Source organism: Coptis chinensis, chromosome 8, assembly GCF_015680905.1.
Source record: "Coptis chinensis isolate HL-2020 chromosome 8, ASM1568090v1, whole genome shotgun sequence".
Classification (NCBI taxonomy): Eukaryota; Viridiplantae; Streptophyta; class Magnoliopsida; order Ranunculales; family Ranunculaceae; genus Coptis; species Coptis chinensis.
The window spans coordinates 5,263,829-5,291,237 of record NC_141463.1 but is presented as its reverse complement, the minus strand read 5'-3'; the positions used below and the strand labels follow the sequence as shown (position 1 = coordinate 5,291,237).

At 38.4% G+C, this 27,409-nt stretch overlaps 5 protein-coding genes across 5 annotated transcripts; 2 read left to right on the top strand and 3 right to left on the bottom strand.

Annotated features, from left to right (window-relative positions):
• Nucleotides 1–1,411: 1,411 nt before the first annotated feature.
• Nucleotides 1,412–2,623, bottom strand: LOC147479511 (uncharacterized). Its single transcript, XM_086577703.1, has one exon. The coding sequence runs from the start codon at nt 2,547–2,549 to the stop codon at nt 1,557–1,559; it is 993 nt and encodes a 330-aa protein (XP_086433829.1). The 5' UTR covers nt 2,550–2,623; the 3' UTR covers nt 1,412–1,556.
• Nucleotides 2,624–9,935: 7,312 nt separating this feature from the next.
• On the top strand, nt 9,936–10,391 carry LOC147479510 (secreted RxLR effector protein 78-like). Its single transcript, XM_086578432.1, has one exon. It carries the CDS (start codon nt 9,936–9,938, stop codon nt 10,389–10,391), a length of 456 nt encoding a protein of 151 aa, XP_086434558.1.
• A 2,517-nt stretch (nt 10,392–12,908) lies between these two features.
• Nucleotides 12,909–19,232, bottom strand: LOC147479509 (uncharacterized). The gene is made up of 9 exons (XM_086576736.1): nt 18,751–19,232; nt 18,441–18,675; nt 18,158–18,327; nt 16,760–16,902; nt 16,388–16,568; nt 15,655–16,234; nt 14,876–14,988; nt 13,797–14,040; nt 12,909–13,331 (listed from the first exon to the last, which is right to left on the bottom strand). Exons 1-9 carry the CDS (start codon nt 18,933–18,935, stop codon nt 13,104–13,106), a joined length of 2,079 nt encoding a protein of 692 aa, XP_086432862.1. The 5' UTR covers nt 18,936–19,232; the 3' UTR covers nt 12,909–13,103.
• A 911-nt stretch (nt 19,233–20,143) lies between these two features.
• On the top strand, nt 20,144–21,844 carry LOC147479508 (uncharacterized). Its single transcript, XM_086578158.1, is given in 5 exon segments — nt 20,144–20,587; nt 20,731–21,004; nt 21,097–21,296; nt 21,379–21,395; nt 21,398–21,844. Coding segments are annotated over 5 exon segments (1,143 nt in total). The 5' UTR covers nt 20,144–20,231; the 3' UTR covers nt 21,694–21,844.
• Nucleotides 21,705–25,394, bottom strand: ABA4 (abscisic acid (aba)-deficient 4). Its single transcript, XM_086578159.1, has 6 exons — nt 25,045–25,394; nt 23,990–24,218; nt 22,608–22,708; nt 22,368–22,496; nt 22,114–22,202; nt 21,705–22,006 (listed from the first exon to the last, which is right to left on the bottom strand). Exons 1-6 carry the CDS (start codon nt 25,087–25,089, stop codon nt 21,874–21,876), a joined length of 726 nt encoding a protein of 241 aa, XP_086434285.1. The 5' UTR covers nt 25,090–25,394; the 3' UTR covers nt 21,705–21,873.
• Nucleotides 25,395–27,409: the final 2,015 nt, after the last annotated feature.

The window sequence follows — 27,409 nt, the reverse complement described above, 5'->3', positions numbered from 1 at the left end:
ATATGATAGACGGGTTAGATACTTAGATTCATTTCCTACAATTTGTAAAGTGCAATTTTCAACTATTGGTGGATCTATATGCCAACTAAGACGTGACCTACTATTATACAATTCGAAATCGAACTCACATACGTTTTTCTGTGTGGGGGTTTGATAATGCAAATCTTTAAGAGCAAGTCTAATGGAGTGATATATGGGATGTTAAAGGCAAATATAGCACCCAACCACCAAAATGTGTTTACAATGGGGCAGATAAAAGGCTCTTAAATTTGGAATGAGCTATAAACCCAGCCAAAGTTAAGACCTTCGCTAGTAGCTGCTATAATGAGTTTTAGGAGACGGACGACATAGTTTCTGTCGTCTGTTGGTAATTTGTGAACAGACTGTAGAAAATTTGCCGTTTATCTCATATTTTAATTAAATAGACGGACAGCAGAAAACTCTGCTGTCTATACCTGAAGAGAAGAGCATTGTGTGTTTTAGTGTCTGGACTATACGGACGGCAGAGTTTTGCCATCTGTTGGCAACAGACGGAAGAAACGGAAGAAATTTTCGATTTTTCCCAGACTACTAAAAAATCTCATTGGACTGGTTTTTGGATTTTCGGGTGTCAAATTTGATTGGAGCTGTTAAAAACAGTGTTCTAAAAAACGCTAGGCAGTAGTCGAGCGGTGGGAGAGCGTTTAGTGCCTAGATGGGTTAGGCACTAAGTGGTTTTTTTTTCCTAATATATATAATAATATACGCATATACTACAAGAAATGAAGAAAATCATTTACCATAACTCAAAAAATAAACACAAACAAAAATACTTATTCCAAAAATGTGTAATAGTTGAGGAATATTGATTTCATATAAAAACATACTCTTTGTTACAGTGACGTATAATTTATATTAGACTTAAGTCTTTTAAACTCATTCAAATCTTAAGTCTACAGGGGCCTTTATTTTTCAACATTTAATTATTAAAAAAAAAAAACTTATTTGGACGCTAGAGAGGCGCCTAGCCCGTCTAATCGGTCCGTTTAGATCCGTCTAATCGGTCCGTTTAGATCCGTCTAGTCGGTCCACCGATTTTTTAAACGACTAGGACCTAGGCGAGTCGGTTGGGCACCACCTAGCGCCTAGACCGATTTTTAGAACAGTGGTTATAAGGCCTATGTAACACCTTTTAGCAGCCCTCCATTGGACTTGCTATAAGGAGATAAGTTCACAAGTCACACAACAATTTCCTGGAATGTAGGTCCAGAAGAACATTCCCAGTTAATTTCTCTAGCTGGATTGCCAGCTTATAAAAGAAAAGAAGGCGGCTTAATTCACAATTAATTTCATTTTACGCGTAGTTTTGACTCTTGACCATTCAAATTATTATTCATACAACAAAAAACAAAATTGGACTTAATGATTGAACTATATAACACCTTGGAAACTTTTCTAGATAAATTAATTAAGAACAATCAAAATAAGTTGGCTGCATTATCACTGCACGCAACCAAACTACAAATAACAAGTAAACAATATATACAATACAAGCAAGTTGCTCTACGCCTCTAACGTTAAAACAAGTAAGAAAAAACAGCGTTACGGCAGCGTGTTACAACTGATCCACAACCGTTACCCGAATAACAAACTTGTTGGTTACCATCAACAATAACGGCATCAGAATCCCACCATGTATTAACATCAGACTCCGTTAAATTTTCTAAAAGCAAATCCACCTTCCTTATATCTCTAACTACCACGGCACGATTATTGACGCTTACATCGTTCTGGATGTAAAGTTTCTCAAATTTTCGCCTGGGTTGCCATTCTGCAAAAATTTGCGGAATCTGACGACCCACGCGGGTATCAAACACCTGTAAGGCCACATTTCGACTAGTTTCTAATCCAGCCGCGACAATCACCGCTGGCGAAGGCATTGATAATGCCGGAATTTGACACATTCCGCTGGAAAACGAGCTAGTGATTTCGTTCTTGTTTAAATCCCATAACGAAATGAGACTTTCCGAAGCCTTTTCGAAATTTAATCCTAGTCCTAATCCGTCCCATGACTTAACTACACTTTTTCCATTAACAAAATCAGACCAAGAAAAATTATCAAAGCTACAACTGTTCCGTCGCGTTAGCTTGAATTTACTATTATGCCCTTGTGTTTCTTCATAATTACCAGCAACTGTAAAATCTTCATCATACCTACTCTCATAAGCTGACGTGGATTCATCTTCATCGTCCGATGAGTACGATGAAGAACACGAAGAGCAAGTTTCATCCTCGTATTCCTCGTCGTCGTAGAGTTGTTGCAGAAGAGGTTGTGTAATGACTGAATTACCCCTTTGGAATCTATAAACCACAAGCTTGAGTCTACTAATAAAACTAGTGAAAGTAGCGATTAAAGCAATAATCAGAGCACCCCAAGTCCAAAAACTTTGTATTTTGATGGTTTCTTCGATGGCGGAAAGATGGAAATAGCGGGAAATCAAAGATGGGTTTTGTAAACGGTTTATTTCAGCTTCGAAACCACTTATTCTACTAAGAACTGGTATTTCCATTGCCAAGAACAAAATATGAGAAAAGAGGCTTTGGGTGAATAAAATGTATAAGAGAATAAAATGGGAAGAGAAATGAAGCAGATATGTGGGGGTTTATATAGTGGGAAATAAAGGGATTTGTTGTGATGACGTGGAGTTTTCCAGGTCAGAAAAGTTCAAGAGTGAGAATAGATCGGATTGGTGCTTTGAGTCAGCACGTGAATGGTGACTCATCTGGAATGTACAAAAAATTAGTAACGTGTGGTGGACTAGGACTAGGCGGTTTTCTTCATTTAGATGTTGACAAGTGTTTTATTCATGCCCTCTTTTTCCATTTAGGTTCTCGTTATTTCTGGTGTGGCAAACTGTCAATGCGCAACTATTTATTTTACTTTGTTTTTTGGCACTGTATTTTGTGTGTGGACTCAAAAAGAGTCGTCTCTTTTAAGTTTGAAGAGGTATATGCTTTAGGAACTGAATAAATTCTCTACATTATGTTCGTCCTGTGGACTGTGGGAATGTGCGACTACAATTTTGCAAATGGATATACTCATATACCATGAATACTGTTGTTTGGAATCCAGATTCATCAAGGTGTAAAATGGATATGCAAGAGTGATAATAAATATCCGATTTGCAGTAATAATCATAGACCATTTCCATATTGACTTGATTTACAAAAATTCACAAATATATTAATTGAGTTTTTAGCTAATCCGAAGATAGCAAATTCTAAAAATATTGTCACTATCTATCGCTGCTTCTTTTTCATTTCAATTTTCTTCTTGGAATTGAGCTCATTAACAGACTAATACATGATTGCAATTATTTTATTGGCCGGCGGTGGTGCTCCTGTAAGCTTAAAAACAATCAACATGAGTAGTTGCAAGCTGAAAGTCGGAAATGGAGCCCACCTGCTTAAGCATTACAGAACTAACTAGCTAAGGTCATGGTCTATTCCAGAGTGTTCATACCATTATTTGTCGTTGCGGAACTTAGAACTTTAAAAGAGTTGGAGCATTTTCTGCCTAGACTGTTCTTTGTTCACATTGCTCAACTACTTAAACTGTGAACTGATTCCACAGGATCTATCTTTAAAAGCAAGGGTCTGAGATCTCAAATTTTCTATAGGGTTTTGGGATTCCATAGCTTATACAATAGTATTGGTGTGAAGGTTAGGTGGCTAAATTAAGCTTAAAAATATAGATTATTATTCGTATTTTGGAACACTCATATCTTAATTACACTCTAATTAAACTACTTATTTTCTGTCAGTTCTTTTATTAAATTTTAAAACACAGATTACTATTAAAACTGGTACTTTGTTATATTTGTTGTCTCTGTTGACGCTTACTTATATGAGTTATATCCAACTCAGTTGGTCTGATCGTACTATGAATGCATATTGCTGATTAGCAACCACCCCTAATAAAATTAAAATAGTACAAAATGTCACAAGCTAGATTCCCATATTGATGAAGTAATTTTTTTCTCTTTATTTGTTCCAATACCGATTGTACAGAAAAGCAGCCACCATGTTTTTGAGTTGTTTTATTATCACCGCCTCCTACAGTCCACATGTATACCGATTAAATGGTTATAAACCAATTCCAACCATTGGCATGCATTCTTTGCACTTTGGTCGGTTTTATTGTAAGCATGATTGGTGAAAATAGACCCCTTACGTGTAGACGGAAGCATCACAATAAAGAAATTTTGTTAGTTTAACATTGTCAATGAAAGAACCGGTGAGAGCTTTCCCAATTCACATCAGTAGTTGTGATGGATTATAATCATTGACTCTAGAGATTATGATCAAACTCAATGTCAAATCGTTGTTAAAATGTCAAAGCATTCAGCAGCATCCAGATTGTGTTAATATTAGCGCAGAGTTTTACATAACGAGGTCAATCTAGTTGAATGGTTCCTGATGAGATTTCGCAGTACTTACTGATCCACTGCTGAATGCTGAAAAACGTGCGTAAAGCGATTGTGATATGCAATTCAAAAGCACCTATATAACTATCTTAATTACCGATCCGCTTCTGAAAAACGTGTGTAAAACGATTGTGATATGGTCTTCCAAAGCACGTAAATAACTGTCTTTGTTTCATTTTCCTTTTATTTTTCCATTTCATTGTCTTGTATATAAATTCAAGCGGACGCTCCAGACCGACCAGACGTACTCCACTCATAAGTCGAATGCTCGAATGATCCAAATTTAAAATGCTACGTGCAGGTTATTTCATTTTACATTATTCCTGGTGTGTTGTATTAATTTTCGTTACATAAAAACCAATAATCAGGAATACAAGAATATATATTTAAGTTATCTATAATCAGGAATACAATAATGTATATTTTAAGTTTTGTTACAAAGTCATATATTAAAATATAGATCGGTCTAGAAGATAATTGGATCTCTCCGTTGCCATAAGAATCAAGAAGCAGATAGAGTAAAAAGTCACCGTCCAGGTTAAATAGAAGTTCTTAACAGGCACGAAAGCATGGCACAAACATCTCTTAAAAGTTAAAACCAATGCTTGATAATCTCTTATTCAGATAGATTCTTAGGTAGTAGTGAAGTACACAAAAAATTCTTCATTGCCAAATCGTGGCCACAAAGTATTTCAAAAGGGATAGGTACTTTCGGAAAATGAACACCAACTCTATAAACTTGAAAGGTTCACCCTGATATTACTGTTGGTGTTATCCCTCACATGAGGAGAGAAATGGAGAGAAACGGAGCTGATTCGGTGTTGGAGATGTCGAGGCGTGCACTTTTCGAGAGGTAGTAGGCACCCTCGCTCGTGCCTTTGAATCGGTCAAAGTTCCAAAGTTCACGCTTCGTAGCGACCAGCTCATAGCTCTCCGATGTTTGGTAGCCATAGCTCCGGTTTGCTCAAAAGGGCACACCTCGAGGGTGTCTAATTTTCGTGGGGCTTATTACAGAATGCTTCGCGAAATTTGGTTTTGGAGATAAAACCAAAATCAAGGTTTTGGAAAACCTAACTAACCAAGTCGGAAGACTAAGAACCGGACAAAAACAAAAGAGAAACCAATCTTGAAAGCTATCAAGATTGAGAGATAACTTTCTGGAGATACAATCTGAAAGAGATAAAGTGATCTAAGTAAAGAGACCGAAAAGAATGATCTTCCCACTTTATAAAGAAGGTGGAAGAGACCGAAACAAAAGATTTGATTATAATCTTCCTTGGACATGTTAGTATAGGTAGTTTATATTTAGAATTTGTCCGGAGTTGAAGTGTGTTTATGGAAGTAGGCATCACTTTTGGTGAACCCAGAGGTAATATAAATCTTTTTTGTTTTGTGGCGCTACTTTATCAATTTTTACTTTTTTTTCGTTTTTTTTTTACAATTTTTGCTATCGTGACACATTTACATTATTATATAATAAATTTACAAATTTAGTAAATAGTACACTTTAAACTTAATTTTGTTGTTTATTTAAGTTGTATGGATTGAGAAAACACAAAGATGGATTAAATTTTAAATGAAGTACGGGATTCTAAAATTGAATCGCGTGTTCTATTTTATGAAAAATATTTTAAATCGGGTTCATTATTTTAGTTTATTAAAGTTGAGTTGAAGATGTGTTTATTTTAAATGACTACAATGGTTTTATGTTTACAATCACATAAAATTAATTTTAAAGTTTGGGAAAATTGATTTATTTTATTTTTATTTGATATATCTTTTTTTTTCCCCAACAAATACCTACTACCTTTGGTTTATACAAGTTAATGGGAAGATTTTGCTTTTGCAAGACATTCGAAGAGCATTTTCTCATTGTTTCATACATATTGTATTTTGATACCCTGCTCAAACATGCGATTTAGCTCATGATTCGATAAATTCACGGTACTGAACTCAAAATATTCGTGAGACCACAAAAGTTTAAACAATTTTTCTAAGCCACACATTCAAAATTTGACACAGAGTTAGCTGATGCAGTGCGTTTCAAAGGACCATAAAACAATTGTTGTTGGGAATTCAAAGAAGAATTGAATTTGCAGCATTTGACGTATTTAAGTATTTGAGTGAGGAGCAGCGCCAAATATTGTGACGTTATTGATGCTAGTTCCGTGGTACTGAGGCTACCCAGCACTCTTCTCATGCTTGCCAGGAACATTCTCTACTCTTAAATGAGGCTATGCACTATTCCGCTATCCATGCATCTAGCAAGTTGAGACTTGATACACTGTTTTAATGTTCTGTAACTTCACGGAATTATGTTATTCGGGGGTGTGAAATAGTATTGTCCAATGCCCATGCTAATATGCACGCTACAAACATTGTGACCCCAACAATACTATGGAGCTCTACTGCGGCTAAAAGCAGCTCTTTTCTCTCTCCTGTCTCCCAACCCTTTCCACCCTTCTTTTTCTGGTTCCTTCTTCTTGAAGTTTCCCATATAGGGCTCATTTGCCTTTTGTCTGCTTTCGAGTAGAGCGGGGTTCTTGAATCCCTGTTAATTCCTGTTTAATTTAGTTGTGTATCTTGTCCTAGCCGGGGAGGACATATGGGGTCTCCACAAGTAGAAAGGGAGAGCCCCTTTGAACAAGGTGGGTCTATTAGAGCAAGAGTAGAAAAATTACAAGCTGAAATGCAGAATCTGTTCTGCACCAAAGAGAAAAGGGTGGTGACCATTGAAGGTAAAAATATGGAAGTAAATACCCATGATAAAACTACTCTGATGGGTAAGTTGTATGGGAGCAAAGCCATAGCACTGCAAGATCTTGCAGACGAACTACACTGATGCTGGCAAACGAGGGGCAACACAAAAGTAGAACTGATCTCAAGGGGATACTACAGACTGGAATTTGAATTAATGGAGGAATACGAGCATGTTAGAAAAAATGGCCCATGGGTAATACAGGGGTTTATTTTCTCTGTGAAGAAAGGGATTAAGCCAACCGAAGTGAACACAACGCAGAAGTTCGACTTGGTAGACTTCTGGATTCAAATATATGGAATCCCACGAGAACGCATAAATGAGGAAAACATTCGAAGAGTGGGGACTAGCCTAGGCAAAGTCACTATGGTCGATCTCTGTTGCAAAACGGAGTTTAGAGTTCCAGTAGCCAGGGCAAGAGTTAGAATGGATATAAAAGAAAGGTTATTGAAAGGAATCGAGCTCCGAACTGAGGTAGGGGAAATGATCCCAGTTACTTTCAAATACGAAAAATTGGACATTTTTTGTTATTTTTGTGGGTGCATAGGCCACGATATCCACTACTGCAACCAGAGAGAAGCTTACATCTTAGAGATGCCCAAGTGTGGAGGATCCCCCAATACCATCAAAAACAACTTTTCCTTCACTTTAAGAGCCACGGTGTTCTTCAATGGAGTTGCCAGTTCCGGACCAGACACAGTAACTTTTTGGGCACCCCAAAAAAACCCCGGCCTGACCAAATTCCAGCCAAAAACAGGAGATCACCGATAAAAAGGGTATGGAAAGGGGCAGGATTGGTGGCTACACTGCTGAGTGAGGCTGGGGAGAGTGGAGCCGGCAACAGGCCTAGGGGTACGGAGGAAAGAGAGGGCTATGTGTCAGAGTTCAGAACGGCTAATGCAGAGGATGGGGACAGTGGCTCAGTGACCGTTGGAAATTCAAAATTGACGCTAGAGAATTTGGGTTATCTAGAAGGGTCGCGAGGAACGGAGGAATAAAGCCCAAGCCAGGATCTGACCCCATAGGAATCGATCGGATGCGGTCTTTGGGCACGAGGCCCATGTGGGGGCAATGGTGGTTTGGACCTTAGAAACAGATCCTGTGGGCATGGTGTTGGATGATAGACCAAGGGCCTTGGACGAAAGGCAAGGCCCGTCACAAAATATTGTTTCGGGAATAGATCAAGATAAGATAAAGGAAAGGGTAGGATGCTGCGCTGGAGAGCTAGAGATGATAGCTGTGGCGGGTGGTTGCTTGGGGACTAGGGGAGATCTTGTGGTGGATCACGCCTCGCCGTTTCTTGGACTCCCAACGACCAACGCTATCATTACTATCCTTGAAAATACCGAGAGTGATGGGAGAGAGCATGCGCATCCAGCAGGAGAGATTGCGTCTTCTGAATTTCAATTTAAGGGGATATCGACGCATGGCAGAGGCTACAAAACAATTATGTTCAGAGGATCAAGGAAAAGGAAAGCAAGGAGAAGCCAACAAGATAAACAAGGGCTTCAAGTGGGCAACAAAAGAAAGATTTCAAATTTGGTGGTCGGCAAAGGCACAAGCATGGACGATGATAGAGAGAGTAGACAGAGTTGGAGACAGGCGGCAAGACAGTCAAAAAAAGTGAAGAGAGAGGCTGATGACCTAAGGGCAAAGGGCTTGGGACACTTGCTAATTCGGAAGACGACCGCCATATCGATATCCGGTGATGCGTTGGAATCGGGAAGAACCAACTTTCTCAACCCAATCTATGGACTCGGTGTTCATTCGGAGGGAGGTGGGGACCGAGAAATACCGGAGGAGGAGATTCTTCCGGATCGTTCGCGATGAGGAAGAGGATGATCATCCAAGAGGAAGATCCGGATATGGCGGTGTTTAACATGGAGTCCCAAGAGGAGGTCTCGGTGGGTAATGCACCTTTGGACTGAAACAAGGAAGCCGGGAGGAAGATGGTTATGAGTTTGAAAAAGTGGTGCTCGCTATATCATGCTTCGAACCACGACCTTTGGCCATCGATGACTCAACAATGCATAAAAAGGAATGGAACATTTGGGAAAGGAAAGCAACAAGGTAAGGGGAAGGTATAAGAATAAAGGAAGTTTGTCTAGTGGATACGATTGGGAATGCGGGTTAATGGAGAGAGTGTTAGCAAAGGAAGCGAAAGAAGGGGCAACCAAGGGGAGGATTCTCCAAAGGTGGGGGTCTCCTTAAATCATTACTTCAAGGAGATCTTCACCTCGCAGAATAGGCCCCCGTGGAAGGAGAAATGAACACATCCTCGAGAAACATTTAGTTCCAACCTTGTGTCTCCCAAAGAGAAAATGAGATCCTCAATGCTATTCCCACAAAAGAGGATATCCGGAAAGTGGTGAGGAAGATGGGGGAGTTTAAAGGCTCCATGGGCGGATGGTTTCCGGGGTATTTTTACCGAAATCTTTGGGGTATCATTGGGCAGTGGCGGTGATAGCTTTTGTTTAAGCTTTTTTTTCACCTAGGGATCCCGCACCTCGAGCTTAATGAGACTCATTTAGCTTTGATCCCCAAGGTGGATAACCCCGATCATGCTTCTAAGTTCAGGGCCCACGAAAGCTTATGCAATTTTGGGTATAAGATTATATCCAAGCTCTTGGCCAATAGACTTAAAGGCCTCATAAATAAGATTATTTCCCCTTTCAAAGGGTCTTTATTAAGAGGCGGGAGCATAGGAGACAATGTGGGCTTGGCCCTGTGAAGTTTTCCATAATATGAAGAACATGAAAAGTAAGAATGAGGGATGGATAGCCCTTAAGCTGGACATGGCAAAAGCTTATGACAGGGTGGAATGGTTTTTTTTGGATAATATCTTTGAGAAACTTGGTTTCAATGCCAAGTGGAGACAGATGATCCACCAATGTGTCTCTACTGTCTCCTTTCAAGTTATGTTGAATGGATCTCCTCTGGACAAGCTTGTCCCTAAAAGAGGGATCAGACAAGGGGACCCCATATCCCCCTACCTGTTCATCTTGGTCTCAGAGGCCTTGTCAAGGATGGTGGCTAGAGCTGAGCAAGAAGGTCAAGTGCATGGCATTAAGATCAAAAGGAATTCCCCTACTCTAACCCACTTGCTTTATGCTGATGACCTCATTCTTTTTACCAAAGCTAATGTGGGGGAAAGTGGGCAACATTAAAAAAAGATCTTGGATGATTCTTTGTGAGGCCTCGGTCGTCAAAAGATAAATTATGAAAAATCCAGTGTCTTCTTCAGTAGGAATGTCAATTACAGACAAAAGCTTAAGCTAAAGAGGTTCTGGAGGATTAGGAACTTTGCTCCTAAGGAAAAGTATCTTGGTGTCCCTATCCCTATCATGCTATCTAGGAAGAAGTCTGAGAACTTTGACTACTTAGTGGATAAGATACATCAAAAGATTAAGGGCTGGAAAGCTAAGGTGCTATCCCAGGCTGGGAGAACCACTATGATCCAAGTTGTGATCCAGGCCAGCCCTCTATATGCTATGTCAACCTATTTGCTTCCTGTCTCTACATGCAATAAGATTGACATGGCCTGTAGAGATTTCTGGTGGTCTGGATCAGAAAAAAAGAAAGGGATCCATACCAAAGGGTGGGATCACATCTGTCAACCCAAACAAGTTGGAGGGTTGGGATTGAGAAAGACTAGAGATATGAATTTGGCCATGTTAGCTAAGCTACCATGGAAAGCTGCAACCGATGTCCAATCACTTTGGACTAGAACTCTGTACAGCATATATGGGAAATACTAGATTGGTGATGTGAAGAAACCACCAGACAATGCTTCTTTCTTTTGGAAAGGTATTCATAAGACCTTTAATGCCATTAGTAAGGGCCTGATCTGGGGCATTGGGACTGGGGATACCACCTCTGTTCTTCAAGATCCTTGGCTCAAATGCAATGAGCACCCAATGACCTTGACAGAGCTGGGGGTGATTGATCCACTCCCCGCAAAAATCGATGGTGTCAGATCTGTTCTTGCCAGATAAGAGTGGGTGGGATGAGGCTAAGATCAAAGCTTTTTTTAACCCTCTCATATGTAAATCCATCTTGGAGATCAAGGTGGGCCTGAGAATGCTCCAGCTGATAAGATGAGATGGTATAAGGACAAGCACGGAGTCCTAAGCTGTCAAATCTACTTATAGTTTTCTTAAGTCCGAAAGAGGGCTGGGACAAAGCTCAAGTTGCAACCCCCTCACTCGGGAAGCACATTTGGAAGACTCCCATTCCCCGCACACATCCAAATGTTTCTCTAGAAGATGTATATGCGGATGCTTCCATGGGGGATGTCTTTGTGAGAGGAAGTTGCAGGGGAGAGTTTTCATGCCCTTTCGCTCTGAGGAAATTGAGTCTCCGAACACACATTTTTCGGTTTGTATTTGGATTAGAACTCTGTGGTTCAGCTCACATATAGGTATGAGGATGCAGAAGCTACAAGGCCAAACTTTGAGAGAAAGAATGGACACCTTTGTAGCCTGAGAGTTGCAGCTCCAACACAGACCAGAGTATGGTAGGCATACACTCTGCATTCTTGCTAAATCAGATCTGGAAGGCTAGGAATGAGTGCAAGTTTGAGAATAGGAAACCAAACAGAGAAAGGATGCTCAGAGACAGCAGAAAACTGGCGGACACTTGCCTTCAGGCTCACAGAGAAGAACATCTCAATTCTAACCCATCTTTAAGTTTATTAGACAAATGTTTTGAGGAAGTTTTTCCAAATATACCAAATGATAGTATAATCATTAGATTTGATGTGTCATATCACGCGTTGCATGGTGGAGGGGAATTTGGAGCTATAGCGATAGATAGTGAGGAAAGTATAGTGGGAGGCGGTGTTAGAAGGTTGAGGGCCTTGGATGCAAAGTGAGTTTGAGCTTGAAGCAAATTTGAAGTTGCGGTTTTGCTGGCACAACATCTCAAAGTGAAACATTTTGTTTTTGAAAGAGACAATGCTGAAGTGATCAAAGCCTTACAAGGCAACAACTCATGGGGACTGTTGGGGATGGATAGCTTTAATAGCTAATATTAACTCCTTGATATCTAGTTTTAACTCTTCTGTTTTTAGATAGATTAGTAGGCTTTTGAACGGGGATGCAGATTCTCTGGCAGCTTAGGCTTACCACCAGCTAAGGAAGTCCGAGCTGCCAAGTTGTATGATTCAGTCAAACTGTGTACCTTTAGTCGTTTGATGGCATATATATATATAATAGTATGAATTGCACCAAAAAAAAAAAAAGATTCACGCTACAAACATGGTATGAGATGCATGACCCATGCATTTCTGCGATGTTAGAGCCTCATTTTTTAAGGTTACCCTTCTTTAACCCAGCCCAGCACGGCAGCACCACCAGAGCTCAAAGTCTCAGACACAAGCTCCGCAGTCAAACGCCCAAGCTCAAGTCCCTGTTTCATAAAATCAACGGATCCCGAGCTACCCCTCCATGGCTCCATGCATAACCCAGTCCAGTGTGGGCAAAGTTTTTCAGAGGGTGGTATTCTTTCCCGCTTCGCCCAACCAGCTATAAAACAATCCGGACCCAGCCCGAGTACCCAACTGACACCCTTAAATGCTAATTACACATTTTGTGACTCAATTTTTTTTCAATTAGGACATTCGCAATGGGTGAGCAAAGAGAGTTTAATTTATCTATTAAACTAAATAAAGGAGAGCAAATGGGTTTTTACTGTGAGAAACTAGCCATCTCTTCCCCTCTTTATTTGGTTTACGTTTCTCATTTCAGATTGATTTCATTCCCTTTAAGTGGGGCTATCATTCGTTTACAATCACTCCACGTGCTTATAGAAGAGCGAAAAGAAAAAAGAAACTAAACTTTACATATTTATATACAAAAACACAATTAATAGCCATTACATCACTTTTTCTTTTTCTGTTCTAGGGGTCTTTCAAGCAAAACTGGAGCAGCTGGTATACTAAACCACCACTCTCTTAGTCTCCTATTCCATTTCTCAGTACTTGCTATCCTTGGAGGTGAGTTTCTTGTAAACGTATCGAGAAAGGTCAGAAGAATAATATACTTACAAGGTAAGAAAGCCAGTACCAAGGCTATTGCCACCAGTCCCAACGCTAACTTCTCACTTGCCTGCAAGTCATACAATGTACAGACTGAATCCAGAAGCACACATGAGTAACAAAGGTAACTAATTAAATGTTTCAAGCTGACAGTCTATTTAATTGATGCTAACATGCACATAAGATGTTACATCTAATAAATAAATCTAAGCCTCTAGTGATTCATGCATCTTGATGGCTTGATTGAAAAGGTCACCAGGGAGATGTGACGCTCTCAATCGGACAGACAACATTGTCAAGTGCAAAAACTACCAACCCCTTATGGTGAGTAGTTTCATACATAACTTTTAATAAACAAACATCATATTGTCACAGGGAGGAACCGGAATAGGACCGGCCCCTTCCCTCCCAAAGTTTGAAACAAGGTAGAATACAGCGGTGGTAAACAAGTTGCAACAACCAATGATTGATGGCAAGGATAACATAAAGTAGGAAACTACATATGCTAGATATGTAAAAGAAAAGAAGGCAAGACCTTAGGGAAAACTGACAAGGATAAGGCTCGCAGCTTAAGGAGCACCACATTCCCATCCTGCACAAGCTCTTCAAGTTGTGAAATCGCATTCTGAAGTTTCAAAAGCTGTTCCATCGTGTTCATTGCTGGAGGCGCCATTACCTTGAGCTCATATATAGGTCTTCCTTTGTTAAACCATCGATTAAGCAGCATAAAAATTGCAATAAACAGAATCAGTAGGGCAAATGAGAGACCCATCCATCCCCTGCGCAAAACCATTAGTAAAGCAGAGACTATCAGATATATGACGCCTTGACTATAAATGAAATAAGGGTAAACCCAAGCTTCTTCAGAGATACTCACTACAATAGGCTAACTTGATAATTGAAATAATAGAAAAGGCCAAAAAATGAGTAAATGACAGATGAAAACAAATCTTTAAGAATATATCAGTAGGCTTGTTCGAAATAAAATGAAAGAACTCACAAGATAGCAGAAAATATGACATTGAAGAGGAAAATACAAAACCTATAGAGAAGAAAATATCAAGAAGATATAATACACTCACTGCTATTCATCACATGTAGCAATCTAGCTTAAGCAGAGGGCATCAAGATTAAGTAACTATAAGGAGCATTGACCACACATCTCTAAACAGTTGGCTGTGAGATCCATGATTGAATCTGATATATAGACTGCCAGATCAGGCCTCTAAACTACAAATCAGGGACCAACAAAATGCAACATATTAATCAAGAATCTAATAGCCCCAAAGAGTGGGGCTTTCTTTTGCCTCTTCCTTTTATCTGATTCACAGAACGAGTAAGCATGAATAGACTCTATAGTACCTAACTGACGATTGCAGTACTTAATATATTAGTAAACATAATATTACCATTATCCCAAATAACCTCTTTCTACATTGTGAGATAGTTTATCTATTTTGCATCACCAGCAAACAACTTTCATTCTAGTTTAGTTCTTAGCTAAACAGAATCACATGCAAGATTGAGCAGCATATGCAAAATATATAGATTTCACACTACGTATATGACCAACACTGGACATCAAACTGGATTGGGTCTATGACAGAGTATTACTTGTAGATAATGTACGAGGTAACAGAGCAGAACACCATAGACTTGACAGGATCATCCCAAGATTCCAAAAAGAGTATGGACTTCCCAAGTTTTATGATAGGAAACAGTAACTCCTGCAAAGCAAAAGCAAGACCTAATTACTGCAGGAAAGACTATTAGACTTCGTTGCAAAGTTACGACATCTAAGATTTACCTTTCAATTCTACGCAAAAAGAAATCATGGTCTTCTGTACTGACCAGTTATCTTTGATTAATCATCGAGTACTCACTAGTCACAACAGAACATCAGCCTAGTTGGCCGGTCTGAGCTAAAACCGATTCACCAATTAACTCGCTTTACAGGGTGTGTGTGTTTTTTATTTTTTATTTGTTTATATTTTTTTTATCAAATATTTATTCTGGGTTCAAGAGTACAGATTTGATCGATTTAGCGAGAATTGTTGACATATAAATATATAATCTAATATCTATTGATAAGTAAAAACTGCAATATACATTTTTTAACGTGCTTAGGTACAAGGGAAAAATCTGCTCTTATAAAGAATTCATCATAAAGAGAATCAACCAGAGATTTGACGTTTTTAACTTTTTATTACGCTAAACCTTGTATGATTTCGCAGAATTAGGGGTATCTAACAGTTCAAAAGCTTCAGAAAAGTTAGGAGGTGAGTAACCTCAGTAGCTACAAATTTTACTGTCTTTGCTTCTTCTTTTTTGGCTAGGATTTTCAGGGTGGGCGGACTAAACATGGATCAAAGAAAATAGAATAGATAGAATACCTCCATCACAGCCAGATTGATATCAAGGCCCTCCATTTTAGCTCCATCTATTGATGCTTGTGCTAGTTCCACCTTTTTGAAGCTATTTCTGGACTCCCTGACAGCACTTTCCAGTGCAGACAACTCGCCAACAACTATGTCACCAACAAAAAGTCCCGCTTCACTAGGAACAGTTGAACTCCTTCCAAATGCTAGCCCTAAATTGGACATCATTGCCAAAGCTGAAACTGAATACATCGTGCTTCGGTCACTTAAATTATTCGCCCTATCATAAACTTGGGAGGCTAACATCCTAGCAAGTGTTTCCAGAATCAAGTCACCTCCAGGAAGTTGATCACAAAGATTGAACAGAAGAAGTGCCTCATATCGAAGAGGCTTCAAAACAGGCATTTCTTGAAGAGCTTGTAACCGCAAGATTCCAAGTACAGCTTTCAAAAGAGCATCATCTCTTTCAACACCCTTTATTTGGAACTTCCGAACGAACTTATGTGCATACAAAATTTCCCGAATAATAGCTAACCAATAATCACGACGAGAATGACCTTTCAGCTCTGGAAATTCCATTACCACTGGTTCTGATCTACATATAAAATTGTAAAAAAGGTCAATCACTGAAAGGTTTCAACAAATCAGCAAAGATTATTCAAATGCTGCAAAAGACAATGACATGGAACCACAGAACATATGGAAACTGAATTCAGGTATACAACAAACAGGTTTCCATGTGACTTACAATAACAAGGAATTATACATGACTGCCTTGTCAAAAAGTTTAGTACCCCAAGGTCCAGTTAACACGGGTTTCACAACCTGTTTTAACTCGCCAGATAAGTCATATATTTTTGCCTTATCGTAAGATACAACAACTCGCAGATCTTCGAAGTAAAGAGCGTGATCCGTCAGAATCAATCGACCTACAGTTAAAAAACCAACAGAGCCCACATAAGGAAATATACTCAATTGAACCAGGCTGGGGATATTCCATATTGCATCCGGCCTGGACCCATAAAAACTAACTCAAGTTCATTACAGTATCTTTCCAACAATACAAGTACACAAAAACCATAGTTACAAGTATAGCAGCCAATTTGACTCAGGAACCTACCAGGCCAAGTTGACACTCCTACATGTTGTAGTACAGGTTGAGTGGTGACTGTTCCATCCACTTCAAGGATCTTCTCCCCTGTTTTTGATCGAATATCTGAAAGAAGCGATGACTCTGATTGGCTCTTGTATTTTCTTATAGCTCTGTACAAAATATTTCAAGATCAGAAACTAAATGCACATCTTGCCCAACTAAAACATTCTCTTTGAACAAGAAATGACAGAAAATCTACTTCAGAAACAAGTTTTATAAGATAAATACCACCAAAGAGCATTTGGATAAGTCAAAGAAGACCTCAACTGAGCTCACATGAGAAGAATAAAAGTTAAGTCAAATTATTCAAACGGAAAATCTATAATGAAACATGTTGGAGATAGTAATTTTGAGTAATGTGTGTACTCTGGCCTCTAAAGGTGTCTAGAGAATCTAAAGGTAATAGGAACAATGATTTGTTCAACCTTGGCTATATGTATGCTTGTCTAGTCAATTGTATAAGGTGTTAACATGGTCATAAGAAGATGTTTACTCTACATCTACAAAAGGGTTTGTGGTGTAAAGATTAAGTAGGTGTGTAAGTAACTAACAAATTGTATGATCATGAATCAATCAAGTAAGTTTTTGTTTGGTGTTATGCTATGTTAAGTTGCGGTTAGGAAATTGGATATATCTCCAATTTTGTTTTTGTTCTTTAGAGATATAACACCCAACTTGAAAGCCACTTCATATCTTCTATCAAAACAAGGAAGACCAAACCCATGACACTTACAAAACCTACTGCTTTACATCGTGTTAACTCCTAAAATCTGAGCTATTACAGGGGGCAAATTACTTACTGTCATGCGTATAACACACAGACACTCAACAACACCCCTCCAAGCGGAAAAAGTCCAATCCAACTAGAAGAAGTTTTGTGTCATCTGGGCACCCTATCATTTTCTATCCATTAGCAATGAAGAAAGTCTCAAGAGTCAAGAGTAATATTTTCTCAATAGAACCTCCTGATGACTCATTTAATCAAGAAAATTCTACATCTGTCTTCCCTTTTGCACACAGTACACTTACATCCACACCTCCATATAACCTTCCAGATAGATGGTCATGCTCTAATACCACTCTTGCTCATGTTTTTTCAAGAATCAAACCTTAAATAGAAGGGCAAGACAAGGCCAGCCACCAAGTTTTAGATTGTGTTTCAATTTCACGATGCAGAGAGTAGCATATATCCACGAGCACATTTTTTCGACTAAAATTTCTTTGGTTTATAACTTAATAATTCAGAGCTTGGCACAAATCTATGTAGGTTAATTTTAAACAGAAGAGAACTGAAGCTCGGGAAACCCACTGAATGCTTAAATTATTTTTTTAAGTACAAGTAAATAACACCAGTTGGAAGCAAACCTTTCCAAGCTAACAAGATACTTCTCATACATAGAAAATCGAAGTCGGCCTCCTGTCGAAGCTGTAAGTACGTCAAAAAGATTGTCACAGATAATCACATCAGCAATGGTGGGAATTGCTGGTGCTATTCGAGAAAACGCCTCTCCACCAACTGAACATTCATCATCCAACTGTACACAATTTGTTAGGAAGCCCAAATTTAGACAACATATTTTATTCATTTTTCGCACACAAGAACCTTACTGAAGAATATCATCACACAGCAGTAGCATGGCAGTCTTACCTTAACTAAAGGTTGGCTGGACGCAGCAGGCAGTTCCCATGCCAGCATCATGTCATAGGTTAGTCGTCGGAATGCTTTATCAGAAAGATGTCCAATTACTTGTGTAGACAGTGCAAGTGCTCTAAAACAACAGTATTCCAAAAAATTCCTTGCATATTTCAACGGATGCTTTAAAGAATCAGAAGCCTCTTCATCGAAATTTGACCTTAGCTCATGCGAAGGAATCTCAAGAATTCTGCAATCATTTTATTTTTAATCTCAATCTCAATCATAATTAATAGTACAAATAAACAAACAGAAACACACATACCTTGAACACCTCCTAACAACTACATTAGCAACAGGTGAGAGTTCAGTTATCCAATTCTTTCTCGAATTCGGAGATTTCGCCATTTCTTCGAATTCGTCATCAAATAAACTACGATTTCCAAGTAACCATTTAAAAGATCCTTCCCTTACAAACCCCTCCAACATATTTCTAGTTATACTAACCATTGATTACTTCTCACTCACTAAAAAGTTAAAACTCTCTCCCTTTAATGCAAAAAAAAAAAAAAAAAATTTAAAGAGTTTTGAGGTACAGTAAAAAAAAATGATTGAGTCAAGAGATTTTATTGTTTGATGGGGTTTTGGATAAGAAGAAGAGAGAAATAAACAGTTGTTGTTGTTGTTTTTTCACCATTATTATTATTATTAAAAATTTGAGGATGAGGAGGAAAGGTTTTTGTTTATAGGGGGCGAAAAGCAAAAGTGGTCGAATAATTCTTTGGACATTTGCTTACTCCTTTAGATAGAAGCTTTTTTAAACACCTGTTACTTGTATATATATATTTTTGACGTCAGTTATAGTTTATTATTTATTTATTTTACGGGGCAACTCTAGAAACATGTACCCTCAAATCAAGTTTTCAACAAACTCAAATAAGAGCTGTTGTGCAACAAATTTTGTCTTGACGCTGCAGTTTGGTATTCCACCTTCTGGCTTCTTCAACTATTTGAGTTTGATTGTATTTGGAGTGAGATTTATGCTTGTTAGTTTATGACAAGAATTATATATCTCCAAATACCAATTTTTGTCAAGATATATATTGATAACGACTGTTTAAACTCTATGTTTGGAACTCTTGGGATGATGGATACCAATTGCTTTCTTCAAATAATTTCTCTTCAACAGTTAAATAACTAGTCTTTTGCATATGTGATATGTTGCTCAAGTAATAGGAGATTAATCACTAATGGCTAAAGAAAGAATCGAATACAGGAAGAGAGGGTGTTAGTAAGCAACACCATGTTGTATTCGCACCTAGACTCTGTTTTCAGACAATAAACTCGGATACAGAAATACAGTCTTAAACAAAATTAATTGGTTTTTTAGGCTGTCTTTTCTGTATGGATGAGAAAGATGATTTCTTAAGTTGGTGTCGGTGACCGTGATTTTAATATTAAGTGTAGACTTTTCTCGGCAACCGACTGTTAAATGAACGAGATTAGGATTTTCCTTTATTATCTTTGTCGCCAAGACGCCAATGACAAGATAAATCTGTTAAAAATAAATTATGTTATATATTTAATTATTTTTTATTTTTAGAAATTGATGTGGACTGTGGAGCGATTGCAATGCCAATGCGAACCTCAGGCCCACACATACTCCCCAGAGATCTCGTCACTCATCATACAAGTGATACAACTGCTGGCTGGGGGCTCAACCGTTGAGCCTACTCCGTAAGAAAGAGGGAGCACTTGCATAGATGCACATGCACTCATGCACAGTTGCAGTAGAACAGAAACACAATGGCTATAGAATTAAGCTCAAAAACCTCTGCATCTTATTCTCTTCTTATTGTACCTATTTCCTCTTCTAAATTCAATCAAAAAACTTTCAAACTTACTCCACAAAGAAACAAACCTCACATTTCCTATTCCCTTCCCCATCATGTCAACCAATTACCACAACACAAAACTATACAAAACTGTTACAATAACAAAGAAGATAAAAAACATCAAGTAAGAAAGGAGAATGATTCAAATGATTTGCACTTTGTCCGCCACAAGAAGCTACTTAGTGAGCTAAGTACATGGGGTATTGGTGGCCCTTGTAATTATTTTATCCAAGTTTTCAATCACACCCAACTTATTTCTGCTGTCAGGTACGTGACATTTCTTCTTGACATATCAATGACTAATAGATTGATCAGCTTTTCTTGAATTTGATTTTGCGTAGTATTATTATCATGTTTGCTGAACTAAATAACTTTCCGAATTGGTTCACTATGCTGTTGGCCTGTTGCAGATATTGTTGTGAGCATTCCATCAGGTTTCTTATAGTTGGTAAAGGATCCAATTGTCTCTTTGATGACAATGGTTTTGATGGTTGCGTTATTCTGAACCGAATTGAATTCATTGAGAGGATTGAACCAGGTGTCTATAGAGTGGGCAGTGGTTACCCGTTTAATCGATTGGGTTTGCAATGCTGTAATGAAGGATTCAGTGGTCTTGAATTCGCAGGTGGGATTCCAGGGACAGTTGGAGGAGCAGCGTACATGAATGCAGGGGCAAATGGACAGGTAAGAGGTTTATCATTTGCTTCTTCTTGTTGCTGCTAGTGCTGTAATTTAGCCATTTCATATTGAAGACGATGGTATCACTTCTCTTACAGGAGACTGCAGATGCAATTGATAGTGTGGAGATTTTTATAAGTGATGGACGATGTCATACATTGAACAGAAACGATCTCACTTTTGGTTATCGTAGATCGTGCTTCCAAGATATGAAAGACTTAGCAGCAGTTCTTGCCGTTACATTCCGTCTGAAACCTTTAGCGTCAGCGAGGGAGCAACAACAGGAGTTCTTGGCAAAGTACAGACTCATGCTTTTACTGATCTTATGTGACTTAACCTAATAGATAACTAATACGAAAACAGTTTTGTCCTCGATCCAGGCGGAGATTATCTCAGCCAGTGGGGAACGAAGTGCTGGATCAGTGTTTCAGAATCCTTCAGGATTTTCAGCGGCAGAATTTATTGAGAAGGCCGGTCTGAAAGGTTTTAGACGGGGAGGTGCGAAAGTTTCTGAGATCCATGCAAATTTCTTCATTAATTGTGGCAGCGCTACCTCAACAGACATGCTTGAACTCATTAACTTGGTTAAAGTTAAGGTAAACTCAAAGTTTGGGATAGAACTCAAGGAAGAAGTAAAGTATGTCAGTGCATGTAATGGCCTCATTTCCAATCGAAATGATAGTTTTAGTGTTTAACGAGTAAGGGCTGATGAAGTACACGTTGCTGATTTCGTAATTAAAAATGTGGAAGTATGAAAAGACGTGCTTGTACCAACAAAATGTTTCAGCAAATTCTGATGGCTTTCACCATACATAAATCAATCCAATCTATTTGTTGATCTGTTCATCATACCAATTATTCTTGCCACGAATATGTCAACTCCCAACAGTTTTTGTTAGTGCTTTGGTGATTACATGAGTCACTATACCAATAGGACAGAAAAGCAGGCACAATGAAACTGAATGCCTAGTTTCAATGTTGTTCGCAAGCCCATCACGGAATACCTGCCTGGATAAATACCAACATGAAATATCAGTATATTATAGTTGTTTCTTGAGCCCATACTATGGATATCTATATCCAAATAATTCAAGCAAAAGAGTGAGGAGATACACCTTGCAGCAAAGAGATCTACAGCCAACAAGTGAATCCAGGCTGAAGCCATGGTCATCTCATGAGAAAACATCTTGGCTATACCAGGCAACTGCAGAGAATATTAATTCCACAAATTAATGGAATAAAAAGGAGGGTAATAATGCAGAAGATGGTTAAACAAATGTAGAAGTAGAAATTGAGAATTCAGTAATTTGCATTCGCCAAAAATAAAAAGCAAAAGGATGGGATCTGTAGATCTCTGTTATGTACTCACCTCTGGCAGCCAGTATTTACTAGCAAACATCATCTGTAAAGTATCAGGCGCCCATGAGAGGTACAGAAGATATCCATATAGAAGTCCAAGAACAATATATGGTATGACACTCTCCATTGACTTTTTTGTCTGCACAGAAGCACCCAACTCAACTACATAACTTCCAGATACGGTCATACAGAGCGTCACTTATCTCAAATCCAATCCTTTAAGTAAAGAGCTGAACAATTAACAGCTTACCAGCTCAGCTTTAGGAGCCAGAACCATGAAGGTATAGAATGGAAGCACAGCAACCGTTCCGAGGGTGAAGGCATTGTTAGCAATTTGAGAACTGGTAAACCCTGTAGGAAAAAGTTTATTCTTATAGACGAGTAAGGTTTTGAGGGTGTATCAAAGACTCGAGAGGATGGAGAAAAAGCAGTCTGTATTTGTAAATTAATAGAATTCAACTGTTTCCTCTGCTGTAGTTATAAAGCTTTGAATACATGCTGCACATCACAGACAGGCTAACCTAAAGGCAGCTTCAGCAGTATGGCTGAAAGGAAGAGTTTTTGTTTGAAAGTAGAGATCAACTTTTGAAGAGATGAAGGTCTCTGCCCCACTATATCAATGCTAGATATTAGGCATAGTAGGTCTAGGCGTCTAACTACTATGAATTAACTCATATTTTTCCCTCTGTACTCGGAGTTGGTAGTCCACACTCTGTTTGATAGTTATCACTATCATCATAGTCCCGCGCCATAAAGTATATGTAAGATCTACTCTACATCGTGTCTTACGTTGTTTGCGGGATGAGGAGGGAAAGTTTTTTTTGAATGATAGCTATGGGGTTAGGCAGACCCCTACTTGCATTCCTTAATCAAAATCTTACATAGATTGCTCCTCTTGTATCCTCCTCAATGATTTTAGACAATTGTTCATCTAGAGGGGGTATAAAATGCACAAGAGTCTCGAGAGAGTCTTTAACACACTTAGCTAATAAATCTGCAGCCCTGTTGGTCTCCCTGAGGAGGGGAAGTTACCCTATGTTTATTCTTCAGTTTAACCGCTTCTAAAAGAATAACTTAGTGGAGGATGAAATATCTCTGTCTCCTAAACATGAAAGCTAAAGATCCCTATCTTTCTGCAGATACACATTATTGATAATACATATCCATAATGAAATATTTAACGTACTATTTAAGTTGTAATACATATCCATGACATTGAAAAAGAGCGCGGTTTCGAATTACAAGTTCAGAAAGGAAAGTCAAACTTATTGTCAAAAATGTCCACACTAGAAAACTGAGAATTCTATATACAAAAGCGACAAATACCATCTAATAATATAATCTAGTTCAGATAACAATAAAATCCCATTTTTGTGTGTGTCCATTCCTACATGCCAAAAATGCATATGGTATTTGAAGCTTTTATTCTTTTTTGGATCAGTAAAAGTTGTTTGTAGGTCATTTAATTCTGTAAAAGGAAATCGATAAAGAAACTAAACAAAAGCCATTATAAAAATCAAGCATATCAGTGAGAAAAAGAAACAGCTACACATACCCCTAAGATTTAAACTTCCTACCAATGCACGAAACTACAAAAGGAACATTCAGCGAGCAAAAGGATTACAATCTTACATGATGCATTTACTCCAGAGGCTTTGCCATTGGGCACCGATCTTGCTACTTTCTGATGAAGAATAATTCTTGAACCTCCCAAAAAGCTCCATTCGTTGCTTACAACAGTTCCTAATCTTGCCACCCTTTGACCGAAAACTTCAGCTCTTGTACCTCCAAGATTAGAAATGGATCTCTGCTCTTGCCGAAGAGTAAAATCCGCCGGCATAGCTTTCCATGACTGACTAATCTACATGTATAACATGTATTACAAGACAACGTTAATGAAGTGTCATTTTCATGCAAATTAAATCAGATACAATGGAAGTGTCAAACAAAATTTAGATTTTCCAATTACATGTTTCATTAACTCTAGAAGAAGAAAAAATCCTAAACATCTGACCAAGTTATGAAGATAAAAAGCACAAACAAAAGACTGCTATACTTACAAATATCACATGAATTATAAACTCATCCATGGAGAATGTAGTAAGTCAAACTCAAATATCATATGCACCATGCTCGAAGTTGAGAAAGTACAAATGGCCTAGCTCAAAGAGTATACACGAAAACTAATGCAGTGAAAGGTGTATAACTCCAAGGTACATAACCAAAGTGCGAAAACCTTGTTCGTATAAATAAGAAATTTAATTGGCGAGCTTTACAAGTTATAAAACACTGAAACGGGATGGAAATTTCAAAACATAACTGAGAAATAGTTTAGAGAAGATAGAATCTTATCCAAATTGTGCACACATAAGGCCATTTTAAAGTGGCTATATCCAAAAAGTCGCAAATCTCCTATTTCAGATCAAGCAAGAATTTATGCAAAAGAAAAAACAATTTAACACTTACAGACAGCTAGCTTAACTTTCTGGAGTGCATAGATTACTTTTTGAAGTCTATTTTAGAACACCACATGAAATAAACTAAATTCCAAACCATCAAAACTACAGATAAACATATTCAGTTAATATTAACAACAGCTCAATTCCATAAAATACCAGATACCCATTTCATATCAAGCAAGAATACATCCAATAAATTAATGCCCAAGTAAATAATGAGCTGAATACCTTGAGTGAGAAGTGAGACTGCAAGCAGAAAGTAGAAGTAGCCATGTTTGATGGAGAGAAGAATGAAGTGGTAAACGTAATATAACAATAATGGATTCTTCATTGGCATATTAGTAGCTTCCATTCTACCTTAAAATACACAAGAAGACGCACCCAGTTAAGAGGAGTTCCCACTCAAAGGTAACCAAAAGGAGACACGCAATTCGCTATGACTAAGTGAGGTGCGCACTTGTATTGTAAAGTCAGCACAGCACTTAGCCTCTATTCTTAGTTCAGTCCGACAATGTTTATTGCCCATAAAAGTGCACTTGGTTTTTTTGTATGAAAAATGTTTCTTGTGTGTGTGGTGGAGAAGTTGGAGCACATGGACGGGTACTTGTACTATATAACTAGAGATCTAAAAAGTTTGGTGGAATGGTGTGCTGTGTGCATAGCCTAGTTTCTTGCTGTTTGGCATGTGAACATGTGAAGTGCTTGGCTTTAGAAAGCCCACATAGTGGTGTGGTTTCTGATCTTGTAAATTAGACTGGTTTGAAGTTCGAACCACTGTTCTCAAAGTTCGACCGATGTAGAAATCTTAGCTGAGTTAAATTGAGTAAAAAACACTTGGGAGTTGAGTTTGCAAGTTGTACGTGTAACACATGTAGACATGTAGTGATGCGATTATTCTTTTCAGCCATGATAACTTTCAATCAATAATTTTGATATTGTTAAGCATTTTGAAGCGGTTCCAAACTTCCATCTCTTCGGTTCGAGTCCGACCCACGAAATTAGCGGGTTTGGGTAGGTCAAAGTGCCAAACTTGCCAAATGAGTTGGGTTAGGGTCACAAAACCTAACACAGCCAACTCGGTTATTTAACGGGTGCAGTGGGTTTAGTTTTGCTAGAAGCCTGTCACCCGATCCGCCCCAAATCCTACTTGACCCGACCCATTTCATTATTTGTTGAAAATCCGAGTGATATTCATTGGACCAACCCGGGGCAGTTTGAGAGTTTATTTAAACTTCATTCAATTTAGAAACAGAAAACATACCAAGAATAAGAAACTTTTCTTTTATACTTTTGCTAGGTAAGCAGTATAAATAATAGGGACGGGATACAGGAACAAGAACTTGTTCATTATTATTCAACGACATATTGAACAAAGTTTCTTGTGAACTACAGGGAGGAGTCACGATCGATGTTTGCTTCAACAAACCATTAGAATTAAACAGGCCGGTAACATACTTACGTAGCTCCTTCATATTTAACCAATATATTTGAAGAATGATCCGTTCAGAAGACTTCGTATCCGAGCATCCATGTAAAAAGATAAGGACTATGGCCAATACATTGAACCTATGTGGGAAAGAAAAGGATTCGTCTCTTTGGTCTCTACTTCCACAGGAAATTCTATGGTTGATCATAGAGCAACTTGACTTTATAGATTGCCATTCTGTATCAGCGGTTTGTAGAAATTGGAAATTGGCTTGTGACAAGTACTGCATGATTAGTAGTTTCCCAATGCCATGTGATCGAATCCCGGTAATGACAGTAGGATCCATACCTTCTTCAGAGCAAGAACTGTATCGACCATTGACTAACAAAACTTACAAGATTGATATACCTCGTGAGCTTTCTTTTACTTTTTGCATCTCTTCCAAGGATGGATGGTTATTACTGCTGTCTGTGTACACAAGTGACGAGTTATTTTTATTTAATATTTTTACAAGGGAGAAAATTGACCTGCCAAGGGATATAAATCTAGATACTATGTGCAGAGGAAATTTCTCAACCCGTATGAAGTATCCGTATTGTGTGGTTATTTCCGAATATAACTATGGTCATCATAATACTGCAATAATAAATCATTGGAAAAGAGGAGATGCTATTTGGAACAGGTGCCAGGTACAAGACCATATATCTGGAATCTGGTTAAGCGATGATCAATTCCATTGCTTCACTATGGGCCGTGGAGGGACGTGTTGTTATGCTTTCGATTTGAATTTAAATATTAAACGAAAAGGTGTTTTGAGTAAGCAGACTACGTTTGGCCCCATGGCAGTATGTGAGAATGAGCTTTTTGCTATCTCAGACGAAGAATGTGATGTGACATGTATAAATTTGACCCAGAGCTACCAAAAAAAACACCAAATTTTTGAACTAAAAAAACACCAAACAACTTTAGGAACAACATCAAATTTTCGACATCAAATTATGTGGTTTTGGATAAACCGCGCCATATAGCCCATGCGGTTTTTCCAACACTATGCCACTAAAGCCCAATTGACAGGCCCAAGCCCACGCGGTTTTCCAGAAACCGCGCGGTGTTCAGAACACCGCGTGCTACTTCTATATAATCAGGACCAAAGCCGCGCGGTTCAAT

What these genes read in the sequence shown, in the direction of transcription:
- LOC147479510 (XM_086578432.1), top strand. Translation starts at nt 9,936, where the DNA reads ATGTGGGCTTGGCCCTGTGAAGTTTTCCATAATATGAAGAACATGAAA.
- LOC147479511 (XM_086577703.1), bottom strand. Translation starts at nt 2,549, where the DNA reads ATGGAAATACCAGTTCTTAGTAGAATAAGTGGTTTCGAAGCTGAAATA.
- ABA4 (XM_086578159.1), bottom strand. Translation starts at nt 25,089, where the DNA reads ATGGCTACTTCTACTTTCTGCTTGCAGTCTCACTTCTCACTCAAG. An exon ending in AGTCTCACTTCTCACTCAAG is followed by an intron (nt 24,219 to 25,044) that starts GTATTCAGCTCA and finishes TTATACATGTAG; the next exon opens with ATTAGTCAGTCATGGAAAGC. An exon ending in CTCTGGAGTAAATGCATCAT is followed by an intron (nt 22,709 to 23,989) that starts GTAAGATTGTAA and finishes TTTTTCCTACAG; the next exon opens with GGTTTACCAGTTCTCAAATT.
- LOC147479509 (XM_086576736.1), bottom strand. Translation starts at nt 18,935, where the DNA reads ATGGTTAGTATAACTAGAAATATGTTGGAGGGGTTTGTAAGGGAAGGA. An exon ending in TATCTTGTTAGCTTGGAAAG is followed by an intron (nt 16,903 to 18,157) that starts GTTTGCTTCCAA and finishes TATTTTGTACAG; the next exon opens with AGCTATAAGAAAATACAAGA. An exon ending in CCTTGTCAGTTTTCCCTAAG is followed by an intron (nt 13,332 to 13,796) that starts GTCTTGCCTTCT and finishes TATGACTTGCAG; the next exon opens with GCAAGTGAGAAGTTAGCGTT.